This window comes from Aspergillus tanneri (assembly GCF_003426965.1).
Source record: "Aspergillus tanneri strain NIH1004 chromosome Unknown AapTan_2_pilon_pilon_pilon, whole genome shotgun sequence".
Classification (NCBI taxonomy): Eukaryota; Fungi; Ascomycota; class Eurotiomycetes; order Eurotiales; family Aspergillaceae; genus Aspergillus; species Aspergillus tanneri.
The window spans coordinates 4659240-4671607 of NW_022984629.1; the positions used below are offsets into that span (position 1 = coordinate 4659240).

The 12368-nt window shown below is 49.4% G+C and overlaps 6 protein-coding genes across 6 annotated transcripts; 3 read left to right on the top strand and 3 right to left on the bottom strand.

Moving 5' to 3' along the window:
• Positions 1-508: 508 nt before the first annotated feature.
• SWD2 (WD-repeat containing protein SWD2) lies at positions 509-1751 on the top strand (the record flags this gene model as incomplete). The annotated part of the gene is made up of 3 exons (XM_033566184.1): positions 509-628; positions 690-915; positions 970-1751. The coding sequence occupies 3 exons, from the start codon at positions 509-511 to the stop codon at positions 1749-1751; spliced, it is 1128 nt and encodes a 375-aa protein (XP_033431941.1).
• Positions 1752-1926: 175 nt separating this feature from the next.
• On the bottom strand, positions 1927-3528 carry ATNIH1004_001486 (uncharacterized protein; the record flags this gene model as incomplete). The annotated part of the gene is made up of 1 exon (XM_033566185.1): positions 1927-3528. One exon carries the CDS (start codon positions 3526-3528, stop codon positions 1927-1929), a length of 1602 nt encoding a protein of 533 aa, XP_033431942.1.
• A 607-nt stretch (positions 3529-4135) lies between these two features.
• Positions 4136-6059, bottom strand: ATNIH1004_001487 (putative integral membrane protein (Ptm1); the record flags this gene model as incomplete). Its single annotated transcript, XM_033566186.1, has 6 exons — positions 4136-4411; positions 4466-5076; positions 5127-5201; positions 5251-5291; positions 5346-5923; positions 5985-6059. The coding sequence occupies 6 exons, from the start codon at positions 6057-6059 to the stop codon at positions 4136-4138; spliced, it is 1656 nt and encodes a 551-aa protein (XP_033431943.1).
• Positions 6060-6969: 910 nt separating this feature from the next.
• On the top strand, positions 6970-7624 carry NCS2 (uncharacterized protein; the record flags this gene model as incomplete). Its single annotated transcript, XM_033566187.1, has 2 exons — positions 6970-7514; positions 7573-7624. 2 exons carry the CDS (start codon positions 6970-6972, stop codon positions 7622-7624), a joined length of 597 nt encoding a protein of 198 aa, XP_033431944.1.
• A 126-nt stretch (positions 7625-7750) lies between these two features.
• Positions 7751-8692, bottom strand: ATNIH1004_001489 (DUF4112 domain-containing protein; the record flags this gene model as incomplete). Its single annotated transcript, XM_033566188.1, has 3 exons — positions 7751-8252; positions 8336-8550; positions 8618-8692. The coding sequence occupies 3 exons, from the start codon at positions 8690-8692 to the stop codon at positions 7751-7753; spliced, it is 792 nt and encodes a 263-aa protein (XP_033431945.1).
• Positions 8693-9784: 1092 nt separating this feature from the next.
• On the top strand, positions 9785-12085 carry DCP2 (decapping enzyme complex catalytic subunit DCP2; the record flags this gene model as incomplete). The annotated part of the gene is made up of 1 exon (XM_033566189.1): positions 9785-12085. The coding sequence occupies one exon, from the start codon at positions 9785-9787 to the stop codon at positions 12083-12085; it is 2301 nt and encodes a 766-aa protein (XP_033431946.1).
• Between the last annotated feature and the right edge of the window lie 283 nt (positions 12086-12368).

The following is a 12368-nucleotide window of genomic DNA, read 5'->3' on the forward strand; positions in this document are numbered from 1 at the left end:
TGCTCTGGTGTTAATGGACCGTTCGGATATGACCACCTTATCAAAAGAGAGTGTGAACTGTCAGATCGGAGGTGTAAGAAGAAGCAAGCTGTATTCTGTCCACCAGTACTAATTTAATGAATATCGGGGCACCCAGCCTAAGCTTCGCCGATTGGATTCCACCGCCTTTAATTGGCGGGGCCACGTGTTCCACAGTTAGTCCTAAGGCATCCAGACTTCTCCGACCTCGGGCGCGTGGCCGAGCCTAACCGGCGGAGCGGATTATCTGGGTTGCCGAAGGGAGCCGCATTATTCCTGAATAGGTTAGCCGCAGCCAAACGCGTCAAATTCTCTGGGTGAGCGTGTGCCACGGAGAGAGCTCTTTCTGTTGGCAAGCTCCATTGCAAGCGAATTGGATGCTGCAACGCCAGGCATCATCAACTGCGGGTTGGGTGTGGTTATCTATTAGACCTAGGCACCGATATATACTGCTTATCCTATTGCGGTGTCCTTTCTTCTAGCCATAAAAATGGGGGACGGCCAGCAACAGCAGGCGCCGCCATCGCAGCAGGTCCAACAGCCTCAATCTATCCAACAGTTACAGACTCAGAGGGTGTCGGATATTGTTCGTAGCTTTCGACCTACAAAGGTTCGTGTAAGGTCCTTTATGAGGCCAGCAGCAGGTGACCGAATTCGGCTGATGACCTTAGGCATTCAAACTATCCAAGCCAGATGCTCAAAACTTTGTAACCTCACTGGATTTCGATGACCAGGGTGACTACTTGGTGGCGTCGGGAGATGATGAGACGATACAGATATACGATGTCAAAGAGGGTAAACACAACAAGTCGGTTCCGAGCAAAAAATATGGTGCCCATCTGGCAAGGTTCACACACCATTCTCGTCAGATTCTCCACGCTAGCACGAAGGTTGATGGTAGGTCTCTACGTGGATAGCTGCGCTAACTGCCCTCTGCTTACTTGCTCCTAGATTCGTTGCGACTACTTGACCTCCACAACGAAGGATATGTGCGATATTTCGCCGGCCATACGGACAAAGTGACCTGTTTAGCCGTCTCTCCGGGCAGCGACTCATTCATTTCTTGCTCAAAAGATGATACTATTGCACTGTGGGATCTGGGCTCAAGAAACGCGCAGGGGAAACTGCAACTGGCTACGCCATATCTTGTTGCTTTTGATCCCTCCGCTTCTGTTATTGCAATCGCAACGCAGTCAACATCTTCCATCCTCCTTTACGACTTCCGCAATTATGACAAGGCCCCGTTCTCGACTTTCGATCTTGCCCCTTACGAGGAGAAATATACCCCATCCACGCGTGGCAGAGCCTGGACACGTCTGGAATTCTCTAATGACGGGAAGTTCTTGCTCGTTGGAACCGATTACCATGGTCACTTCATCCTTGACGCCTTCGATGGTACGGTGAAGACTTTCTTAGTCGGCAGGAATGGATCGCCTGGGAGAGCAGCACCGGTTTCAACAACGGGTAAGCCTCTCGGCCAAGGGGATGCGTGCTTCTCTCCGGATGGGCGATTTGTTCTCAGCAGCTCTGGAGATCATCCGGATGTTCTCGTCTGGGACATGCAGCAGATATCCCCTGAATCCAACGGTTTTCTACAGCCGACGTACAAGCTACCTCATCGCAATCGGACCGCTTTGATTGAGTACAACCCGAGATACAATATGATTGCTTCTGCCGATAAGGACATTTTCTTCTGGCTACCAGAAGATAGCTACCGCCCCTCGGAGAAGTAAACCGGTCTCAGCGCAAAAGCAACGGAAACGAACCGTGGGAATTCCAGATTTACTTCCAAGCTCAACAACCGGATCGTCCAATCCAAGGGATCTCGGTCGAACTGTTACAACTATGGAGACGTACCTTTGTAATGCACGGAAAATGTTTTGATGATCTAGCCAAAGGAAACTTTCTCTAGTTTTTTCGATCTTTTCCTTTACCCACTAAACTCCTAGCCGTGTCACAAACCCATATCGATGGTCCCTCAAGATTCTCATTACCGTTTCTGTGATTTTCCACCGTGGTCTCAATCTGCTTGACAACAGTGCGATTGCTGGATATCGTCGTCATACCGGCGGCCCATCCATACATGAAAACACTGTAATTGATATCGGACAATATCCCCGTAACTTGGTGGGATACTGGAGGCAGCTGGCCATTTTGTCTTGCCGAGTCAATTACAGACGTCGCATGCACTGTCTTTATGGGAAGCTTCCAGTGTGGCGGAATTTCATAGTCAGATAGTTCCTGGAGGTCTTGAATGAGGGAATTGGGATCGCGTTGGCTGTGTGGAGGGTCCCCCATGATGATCTCCGCCCTTTTCTTCTCAGTATCGGTACCAATTACATCCACAATTTCACGCATTCGTTTTGCTGCCTCATCCGTGCAAACCAGCTCGTGTGCATTCATGGCTGGCCAGAGCTCCGTGGATAACAGAGGACGCTCACTTTCCACCTCGAGTTGGCGAAGGATAGCTCTATGATACGACGGAGAAGGAGGTATGTTTTTGAAATGAGACAGATCCGACACGAGTGCAAGCAACAGCGTACAGTCCACGTTCAGGGCGGAGGTGAATCGTTTGAATGGGGTGGGCAGAAGCTGACGCAGTTCTTCTTGAAGAGAAGTCATGGGCTTGGGATGTTCTTCCTTATCTGAATTGCAGCCAAGTGCATTCTCCCCACAATCCACTACGATCCCATAGCTTCGAATTACCTTTAACAGATCGTCAATTTCAGGACTTTCCCCTTCCTCGATCTTCGGGATCACAATGCGTAGACGAGGATGTCTGTAATTGATCCTAGTACTATTGGCAGCCTTCCTCATCTCACTTGCCAATTTCACCAGTTCAATCTCATCATCCTCATCTTCTTCTCCATACCCTTCCTCGTCCCCGCCCTGACGACCATTGAAGTTCTGCAAGATGGTGCGACCTTCCTCTACCGATCCTGCCTCTGAATCAGCCTCCCAACCCTTCTTAGCCATCTCAAACAACAGCCTCGTCTCCGACACCGTCGACACCTTCACCCATTCCTCTCCATCATCTGCCACAATATCCACATAGACACTCTTCCGTTTATCCTTACTCGGCCGTTTCTTCGCCCCATCCCCATCTCCATCTTCCATCCCTCCTTCTCCCCCCCAGTAAAACCGCTTTCCAAACGTGACCAGTCCCGAACACGTCCTCTTCGCAATCATCCACACCGTTTCGTAAAAGGGTAGATTCGAGGACCGCAGCGCATGTATCAGTGCCCGCTGCGTCTCGTCATCCGGATCATCCCCGACGGCAAGCACCCGCTCGACTAGACCGTCGAGGGTTTTCAGCTCCGAGAGTACATTCGACCGTAGAGAGCGCACCTCAACGATTTGTGGGTTGCGTTGCGTTTGTACGAGGAGGGTCTTGAATGCGTCAAGTTCGGAGAGGAGAGTTTGACATCGGTGAACGAGGGAGGTCGCGAGGGGTTGCGGGGTCTCTGGCGGTGATTCACATGGTGGTAGTAAGGGGGTGGTCTGGGACATGGCGGAGTGATAAAACGACGAAAGGAGATGAATGTAGGTTAGGTTAATATTTATAGAGAGAAATGTTCATAAGGGAGGTCTGGATTGTCTCGGGAGTTTGTTTATAGTTTTGTAAAACCATGGGTTGCGTAAGGACCACTTCGAGTCATTCTTTCTCCTGGTCTGAATTTAAGCCTAAATGGGTAAGTGTGGACTCAGGAAATATGAAAACTGTCTCAATGGGAATCTGCAACTGGAATGCTCTTTTTATAATATTATTGACTTTATATAATATTATTGACACTCTCCATTCTATTATCGGCTTCCGGTTAATTCATAATATGAAAATAGGAATCCATCCTTCATATTTAAAGATATCGCCGTATGTATAACTAGACAACATAGAAATAAAGTCACACCAACAATTTAAGAGAAAATTAAAAACCCAACAGGCCAAACGCCAGCAAATGCCTGCCAAGGTCCAAAGAAACATACCATTTTGATTCTTCCGATTAATTGACAACAATGGGGTTAGACACCCCTAGGTATCAGTACAAAATGATGCAACCGAGTTGTCATCATTTATCTTAAAAAGGTGGTCTCTCATATAAGAAAACCAAACTGATCCCTAATCCTTGCTAGTAAGCCGCTGTCGCTCGCCGGAGTTGCGGGGTGATTCGTCATCATCCGACCATTTATCACCATCTTCGCCAACAGCGAAGATCGTCTCTCCATCGAGAGACTCCCGGTGGCGCGGCGCAGAAGGAACAGGTTTAGGAGGCACAGGCGATAGGTCCCGGCGCTGCTCGGAGCCGTGGTGTCCCTCTGCATCAGCGAGGACGTCTTCTTCGTCCAATGCACTACCAAAGGACCGGATCTCAAATCCATCGTCGTCTTGCGCAAGCTGTAGGCGCCATCAGTATCGACCGTTGAGAGGGGAATTCGTGTTCCGGCTTACCTCGTCACTCATAGCGAAGCGTCTGTTGTTGGCGGTAGGTCTCCATAGATAGGCAACGAACGCAATGTCAAACAAGTAAACTATATTTAGCCAGCCGTCCAGCACAAACCACCTGGTCTTCCAGTGGTCCGGCACAAAGCTCGCGTCGCTGCGACCCGCAAAGACAATCGAGTTGATGAAGAAGAAGCCGAATATCACCATAATGCTGCCCAGGATACACCACCACAACTTCTTGTACATCATCGCTTTGACCTTCTGCTTCCTGTCAACCAGGTCTTTCATAGTCGCATTCAGCGAGTTCAACGTCCACACATAGAACGCTGTCAATGTGCCCGCAAGTGGAAGCACAATCAGGAGAACAAGCGGTCCAGCGCTATCAGGGGTTATCGACAAGCTTGCCACAGCATAAATCACGGCGAAAACAAAGTGGGCTATAGCGAGAATGCGCACGTAAACCATGGTGCGACCAAGAGAGGGCTTGACAACACCATAACCCATGCAGACAATGATAAGAAGGAAGAATGAGAAGGCATTCCGTCCTGCATTGAGAACAGCGACAATAACCATCAATGCTTTCGCTCCCAGATTTAAGCCGTTACGGTTTTGATAGTCTAGGCCTGTTAGTGAACAGGGATATCGGCCATAACTCGCGCAGACGTACCATAGAAACCCCAAGTCATCAACTGTTCGACAATCAAAAAGACTAATATAGCGGTGATATAATTTTGCACGGGCACTGCGAAGCGTAAGCATCTCTGCATGTATAATGTCCGAACATCACCCACAAATATCATGACGGTTTTGCACGTAGAGGAAAGCCCAGAATCTGTTTCTAATGAGCACTTTTCCGATATCTAAATCAATATCCCAAGACACGTACATTCCAATAACCGCGTAGACAATTGTCAAGCCCCCATAGAATGGCAGTTTAGCGATCTGCGCAGCGGGTAGTTCACCATACGCATTTCTAAACTCGACCACCGCTCTATAGCCCTTTCCAGAGTAGGCATAAGTGCTCACGCAGTAGAAACCCGTTTTCTTGACCGGGTATTTCACCGCCTCGAGCTTATTTAAATTTACCGCTTTGGAGATAATCGGGAATTTCGAGGTCTCGGTTGCGTTCGGAGCGAGGATAAAGGACCCTATTTCGTCTTGCTTACAGAGGTTCGCTCGAACACTGGCTTCATCACAGATGGTCTCTTTCTCCTGTAATGTACTTATAAGCATGCTGGCAATCTCTTGCTGGCATCCAGAGCATACCTCGGCGTCGTTGGACACGGGTCTCCCAATTAAGGACTCATCACTCCATTCAAATATCACCATGCTGACTAGAGGGTCGCCCTCTCCTCCACCCGATTCTGATATAAATTTGGTCAATATGAACGGATCAACTTCTCCACCCCAAGCTTTGCGACTGTACATCCCCGAACACCGCTGTCTGTGGGCCTCATCCTGTGTCTAGAAGAACGCGATCATTAGACATTGGAGCTTTCCAATCTATTGGAATATGCAGACGCACCAATTCAACCTCATTTGCAAGCGCCCGCCCTGCCAACAAGGCAGTTAAGCCGAGTGCCTGGAGCCAGCCCTTCATCGTGACCGTAGAATAGGAGCTAACCAGGTACTACTACTAGGCTCCGGCAATACCGAGCGCAAGAGTGTTTGATCACAGGTCTAGGGTCATAAGAGGAGGAAGACGAAGAAAAAGACAAAATAGCGTAGCAAACCCAATCAATAAGACAGAGACGAGGATAGATAGATCCCCTAACCAAACCGGGTCCGAGGGAGCCAATATTCGTTGGCCTGTTGTTTCGGAATAGTTAAGTTAGTAAGAGTCGTGGCTACAGAACGGGGAAGCCGCGTGTTGCTAATTATCTAAGCCCCTCGTACCGCCGAGAGAATTCTGCCTTGGCCTTTCGTGGCAAACCGACTTGGTCAACCACTGCGCATGAAAAAAAATCTCAACGCTTTCAAACTGCAGAATATGCCCGGAAAGGAGTTAGTAAATCCGTGTGTGGATTGTCGCGAGGTCGAATCCTGTTTGACCCTCCGCAAACGGCGTGTGTGCGAGTATGTTCACTGATCTATAGCCACGTGGGGACAAGTACAAGAACTGACTGGGACGTTTTACCTATCTTCTTTGATACAGAGAATGCTTCAAACGATTTGTCGACTACAAGGTATTTAGACGCACTGAGAAATATCGTCTCCGTAGGGACCTGCCCAAAACCGGCCAATACAAGATACTTCTTCCCCTCTCTTACGGCCTCTCTTCGTCGGTCCTTCTGCACATGCTGCACGAGCAACTTCGAGTTCAGCGAGCGAAAACACATCCACCTCCAGGATTTGATCTCCATGTGCTTGTTATAGATCCATCGACCATCTCTTCTTCGCGTCCGGCGCATGATGAAGGGTTTGACTTGGCACAAAATAGATTCCCCCTCTGTTCCTTCACGCGCATCCCTTTTCACCAAATATTTGAATTCGTCCCTGATATCCAAGACATGATGTCTAAGTTCACTGGCAAGGGCTTTATGGATGACCCAAGTTTGTCAGACAGAGAGCGCCTCGATGCATTTCGTTCATCGATTGAGTCGGCGACTTCGAGAGCAGATCTTGACCAGGTCCTGATGAATCGACTCATTGTCGCCTTTGCAGAGAAAATGGGCTGCAAAACCATTCTATGGGGAGATTCGGACAGTCGACTAGCTGCGAAAACCCTCGCCAATGTTGCCAAAGGGCGTGGTTCTTCGTTGATCTGGCAAGTGTCTGACGGGATGTCTCCGTTTGGGTTGGAATTCGCCTTTCCGCTGCGAGACCTGTTTACAATAGAACTGCGTAATTATGCAGGCCTTTTCCCTGAACTTTCACGTTTGATCCTCCCAGATGAACTGCCCTCGGAAACCACACTTACCAAGAACCTGTCTATTGATGAGCTGATGATGCGCTATGTCCTAACTCAGGGCGAGAAGTATCCTGGCATCATGTTAAATGTGACGAGAACGGCGAGCAAGCTTCAGTCCTCCGAAGAGCTCACCGATCTGTCTCAGTGTGCCTTCTGCAGAAGCAGAATGTGGAGCTCTGAAGATGGAGCTGCTTCCATGCAGAGTCAAAGCTCTCAATTCTGCTATGCATGCACTCGGTCTCGTCCTGATCTAGCTGCTAACTGCGAAGTTTAAATGCTTTTACTCAACCACGAAAACAGTCGTCGTTATAATACATCAATGGGTCACCAACTCCTGAAACACTATATTGGGGTATATGCGTGTTAAATAAACATTCCGATCATCTAGTACTTCTGGTGTTGCCAACCGTACCCGTTTCTAGGTCATCGTCCGGACGAGCTGACCCGCCAAACCATCCACGTTGCTGTCGATGTCTCTGCGGATGCTTCGCCGCTTGGAGCTTGGCTGGGGGTTGGGTTTTCTTGCGCTGTGGCCCGCTTCCGTGTCTGGATAGACCAGCGTCATCCACAGTCTCGTCGTATCTGTCAAACTCCTCTGGCAGACTCATATCTACCTCGACATTATCTTGTTCTCTTTGCTGCCTGGCAAGCACCCGGGATCCTTTTTCCCTGAGATGCTTCTCCAAGATTATGGCATTTCTCGTATTACATTTGTACATAGCATCGGCGACGTCTCCTACAAATGGCACCAGACCAATAACAAAATCGATGAGAACGTTGACGGTCATCTTCATCCTGAGCCGTGTGGGAAGTCCGCCATCGACCTTTTCGCAGGTATTCACGACCATCATCGCGAGTAGGGTGTCAGCTATATCCCCAGCACTAAGGCAACTCGAAGTCAGCAACAAGGGCGAGGCGGAAACCTAGACAGACCAAAAAATAAATAAATAAAAGTAAAGACTTACAAGGGAATTATGGCAATCATACTACTCCAACCGAACCGGAGGCCACACAAGCTGAATAAACATAAATCTAGTCTATAGGCTCGACGCTTAACCTGAGTCAAAACTTTCTCATCGTTTTTGGATAGACCGGGTGGAGCGGCTTTGCGACGCTTTTGCGTCTTTTTACCAAAAGCGCGGGATAGACGTGACGCGGGAACTTTTTCAAAGTATGGGTCCTGTTCCAACAGTGCTCCTGTTAGCCTAGCCTGTTCGCATTTAGGGGAGTCAAATTGCGACACCTACCTCTTGACCAAAATGATTCCTCGCGGATTCAGCCAGAATCCTCTTCCCCACTAGAGATATCAGTGGACCTGACATGGCTATATTCTTGGGTTGTTTTTAAATGAGGCTTTGGTATAGAGTGAAATAAATCCAAATAGGGAGATACCAGTATTATCAAGCTAACCAAAAGATAAGCGCTTAGCCTTCGTCTGTGCCTAGCAGTAGAAAATGATAAACGAGAGTAACATCGTGCACAGGAGGTGGAAGTAAACAGGGGACCTGGGGGGTTTTAAATTTTAGGTCTAATTTCCACAGACCAGACAACTGGTCCAAATCGTGTAACCAGATCATCCCAGGAACGAAACCTGTCTGGCTGGAGAATGAACGTCATTCCGATCATTTCCCAGTTACGGTATGATTATATAATTCGATTCTTCCCTAAATGGTTTAGCTTCAGTAGCCACAGCGCCACATAGTGTGGCACATATTTGTGGCGCATGGTTCTGCCATTGGGTGACTGCGCCGCAGGTCACCTGTGGTTGGGTGGCAGTCATCCAGCTCAGTGCTTCTTTCAGCTGTCAAGAAGCCGTTGTTTCCCAACATCCATACTTCCTGTCATTCACGGTTTGCCATATCCTGTATCGCCGATAGACAAACGGTTAGCTTGCGACTATCACTTGCCTCATTTCCTTTTCAGCCACAGCTCGCTTCAGGGTTGGCGCTTTGCCAAGCACCCTTCCTTGAAGCTGCATCATCGCTGCGCTGTCCCCTCCAAGCGCTTCCTTCCTCTCCGCGCTCCTGACTTTGGGGGCGTTCTACTCGACAATAAGTTGTGTTGAAATGTTAAAATACGTCGGACAGTATGATAGAAACAAAAATGCGGTTGGAAGATTGTATATCCTCGCTTTCCTTTGTTTTCATTCCCCCTCCCGGCCGTGGCCCAAATGCCTGATGACTACGTCACGACATAATGCTAACTATGTTGGAATACACCCAGGGCTGGATGACTTGTGTGTCCGTTTTATAATAAATTTACCTCGTGAGGAGTTGGAATCTGTCGAACGGATTTGTTTCCAGGTAGAGGAAGCACAATGGTTCTACGAGGATTTCATCCGTCCGTTAGACCCTGCTCTTCCCTCCTTGTCACTGAAAGCGTTTGCCTTGCGGATTTTTCAGCATTGCCCGCTCATGTCGCAATGGTCACATTATCACCACATCACGGCATTCTCGGAGTTCTTAGCCTACAAGACCAGAGTCCCTGTTCGGGGAGCCATCTTGCTCAACCAGGACATGGATGAAGTGGTGTTGGTCAAGGGCTGGAAGAAGGGAGCCAATTGGAGTTTCCCCCGGGGGAAGATTAATAAGGGCGAGAAGGACCTCGATTGCGCTATTCGTGAGGTTTATGAGGAGACTGGCTATGATGTCCGCGAGGCCGGACTAGTTAAGAACGAAAACGATGTCAAATTCATCGAAATCACCATGAGAGAACAGCACATGAGGCTGTATGTGTTCCGGGATGTGCCACATGATGCACACTTCGAACCTCGTACCAGGAAGGAGATCAGCAAGATCGAGTGGTATAAACTGTCAGAGCTGCCAACCTTGAAAAGGAGCAAGCAACAGGACCAAGAGTTTGCGACTACAAATGTGGTTACAAATCCGAACAAGTTCTACATGGTTGCCCCGTTCATGCATCCACTGAAGAAATGGATCGCCCAACAGAAGAAGCTCGAGATGAAGTCTCCCCTGGAGACTAAGCAACTGTTGCAGAATGAACGGGAAATGTCCACGGACGGAGGTTTTGTGGCTAATAACGTTATGACGCCTAATCAAGTACCGGTGGAAATGGCTGCTCCAAGTCCACTGCCTGAAGTGTCATGTCAGGATGCTTCCGCTCATCTCAAGCGTCTTTTGAACATCAATGCGACACTTCCTCGACAAGGCACTTTGAACACATCGCAAGCTTCTGGTCCTGACCCCTCAAAATCCAATGCTCTATTGAAATTACTGAGAAGTGGCTCTTCTCGTGGTCCTTCCCCCCAAGTGTCGAGTTATGAGCAGACGACGCCTCCGCAAGCCGTGTCAGGAGCTCAACCCTATCCTGTGACGACCTTGTTTCCGGGGTTTCCTCAGCAAAACCAATACCATGGACACATTAGCAAGTCCGCACAGACAGCCATCTCCTGTCATCAGGGGCCAATGCCACAATTCCCGCCTGTAACTAACCAACATGTGACCCAGCATCTGCCTCCGAATGCAGTGGGTCGACCTTTCCCGATGAAACCGCAGGGTCCGTCAGGTGCACATGAAGACCTTCCGACTTATGCTTTCCACCTGCACTCCACGACGCCCTACCGAGAAGCACGCTTGCCGTCAGGACAGCCAACTGCGCCACTCAACCAGGCACCTATCCCCGCACCTTACCAACGAACTGGAGATCCTCAATTCGCCCAGCAGGCCCAGCCTTCCCATGTCCAAGGAGCTACTGTGCCTCCTGCCAGTAAGCTACCGCCACCAAAACTTACGAGTCACTCGCTGGCACTCTTGAATGTGTTCAAGGACGAAACAACGAAAACACCTAAGAACGGTGGCGCGGCTATGGCGGCTGTTCCAACAGAGGCACTGGGAAGCGGTCGCAAGCCATCACAACATCAAGATCAATTGTTAAGCCTTCTCAAAGGTTCCTCGGTCACCTCTGCTTCTGTGCCGGTGGAATTATCGGGTCATTCTGTTTCCCCTGCCAAGAAGCAGATTCTGCAGCGGCCTCGGGACGATGTCAACAGGCCGCAAGAGCCGGTAACCGATTTGTCGGCTTCTCCCACAATGTCCAACTCTCCAGGCGCAAAATCTTCTGCCAAAAAAGCACAAAGCGCAGCGAAACGGGGGACCAACAAGGGAAAAAAAATTTCTGCTTCACCCATAACAATACTGCCCAGGCCCCAGAGTGCCAAGAAGGAACATTCGCCCGCGGCTGGTGCCCAACCCTCACGTCATTCCCCCCGATCTCGTCCGGAGCACAAGACAAAGTCTCCCGAGCTTCCGAAGCCATTCCAACCGCAAATACTTCGCCGCTCCGAGAATCTAGACGGTATTCTGCCGGTGCGAACGAAAGTCACCCCGGACTCGAAACGAGAAGAAAGCTCCCAGCTCCCTAGTTCTAGTGAAGGTGGGAAGCTGCAGGCAAACGCGGGGCGCCGACCAAGTCAGAAGGCTTCCCAAAAAGAGATGCTTCTCTCCCTTTTCGGCAAACAACCCACTGCATCCCCTGGTGTATCGACTACGACACGGATTAATCTCCAAACATCAGTTCCGCAGTCATCAGGCACTTCATCCGTTGTCAGCCCACTTTCTCCGCTTGATCTCTCTGCCGGGGCTGTGACGGATCCCGGGGCGCCTAGTGTGGACGTGAACGCCAACATGGTCGCGTCACCGGATAATAAAGCATTTCTCCTAGGTTTCCTGGAAGGTGTAGCCAAGGGAAATAAATAAAGCCCATGTATCTTGCTGCCTGGTAGCCATTGTATACCCACAGTTGGTCTATCAACATTGCTCAGATGAGGGATGGCATATTTTCAACCAAGCCACCCAATGTTCAGCATTTTTTTGCTCCTGTTCTCTGCCTATATCTTGCTTTAATTGTACCCATTTTGCCATGCTAGCGGAAGAAATAGTGTCAATACAAGACCTAGGCTCTATGACCTGCCGGGCGACTTGAAGGCCCATCGAAGAGAAGTTTCCAAAACGATGTAGACTAGTTAACTACTTAGCGTAA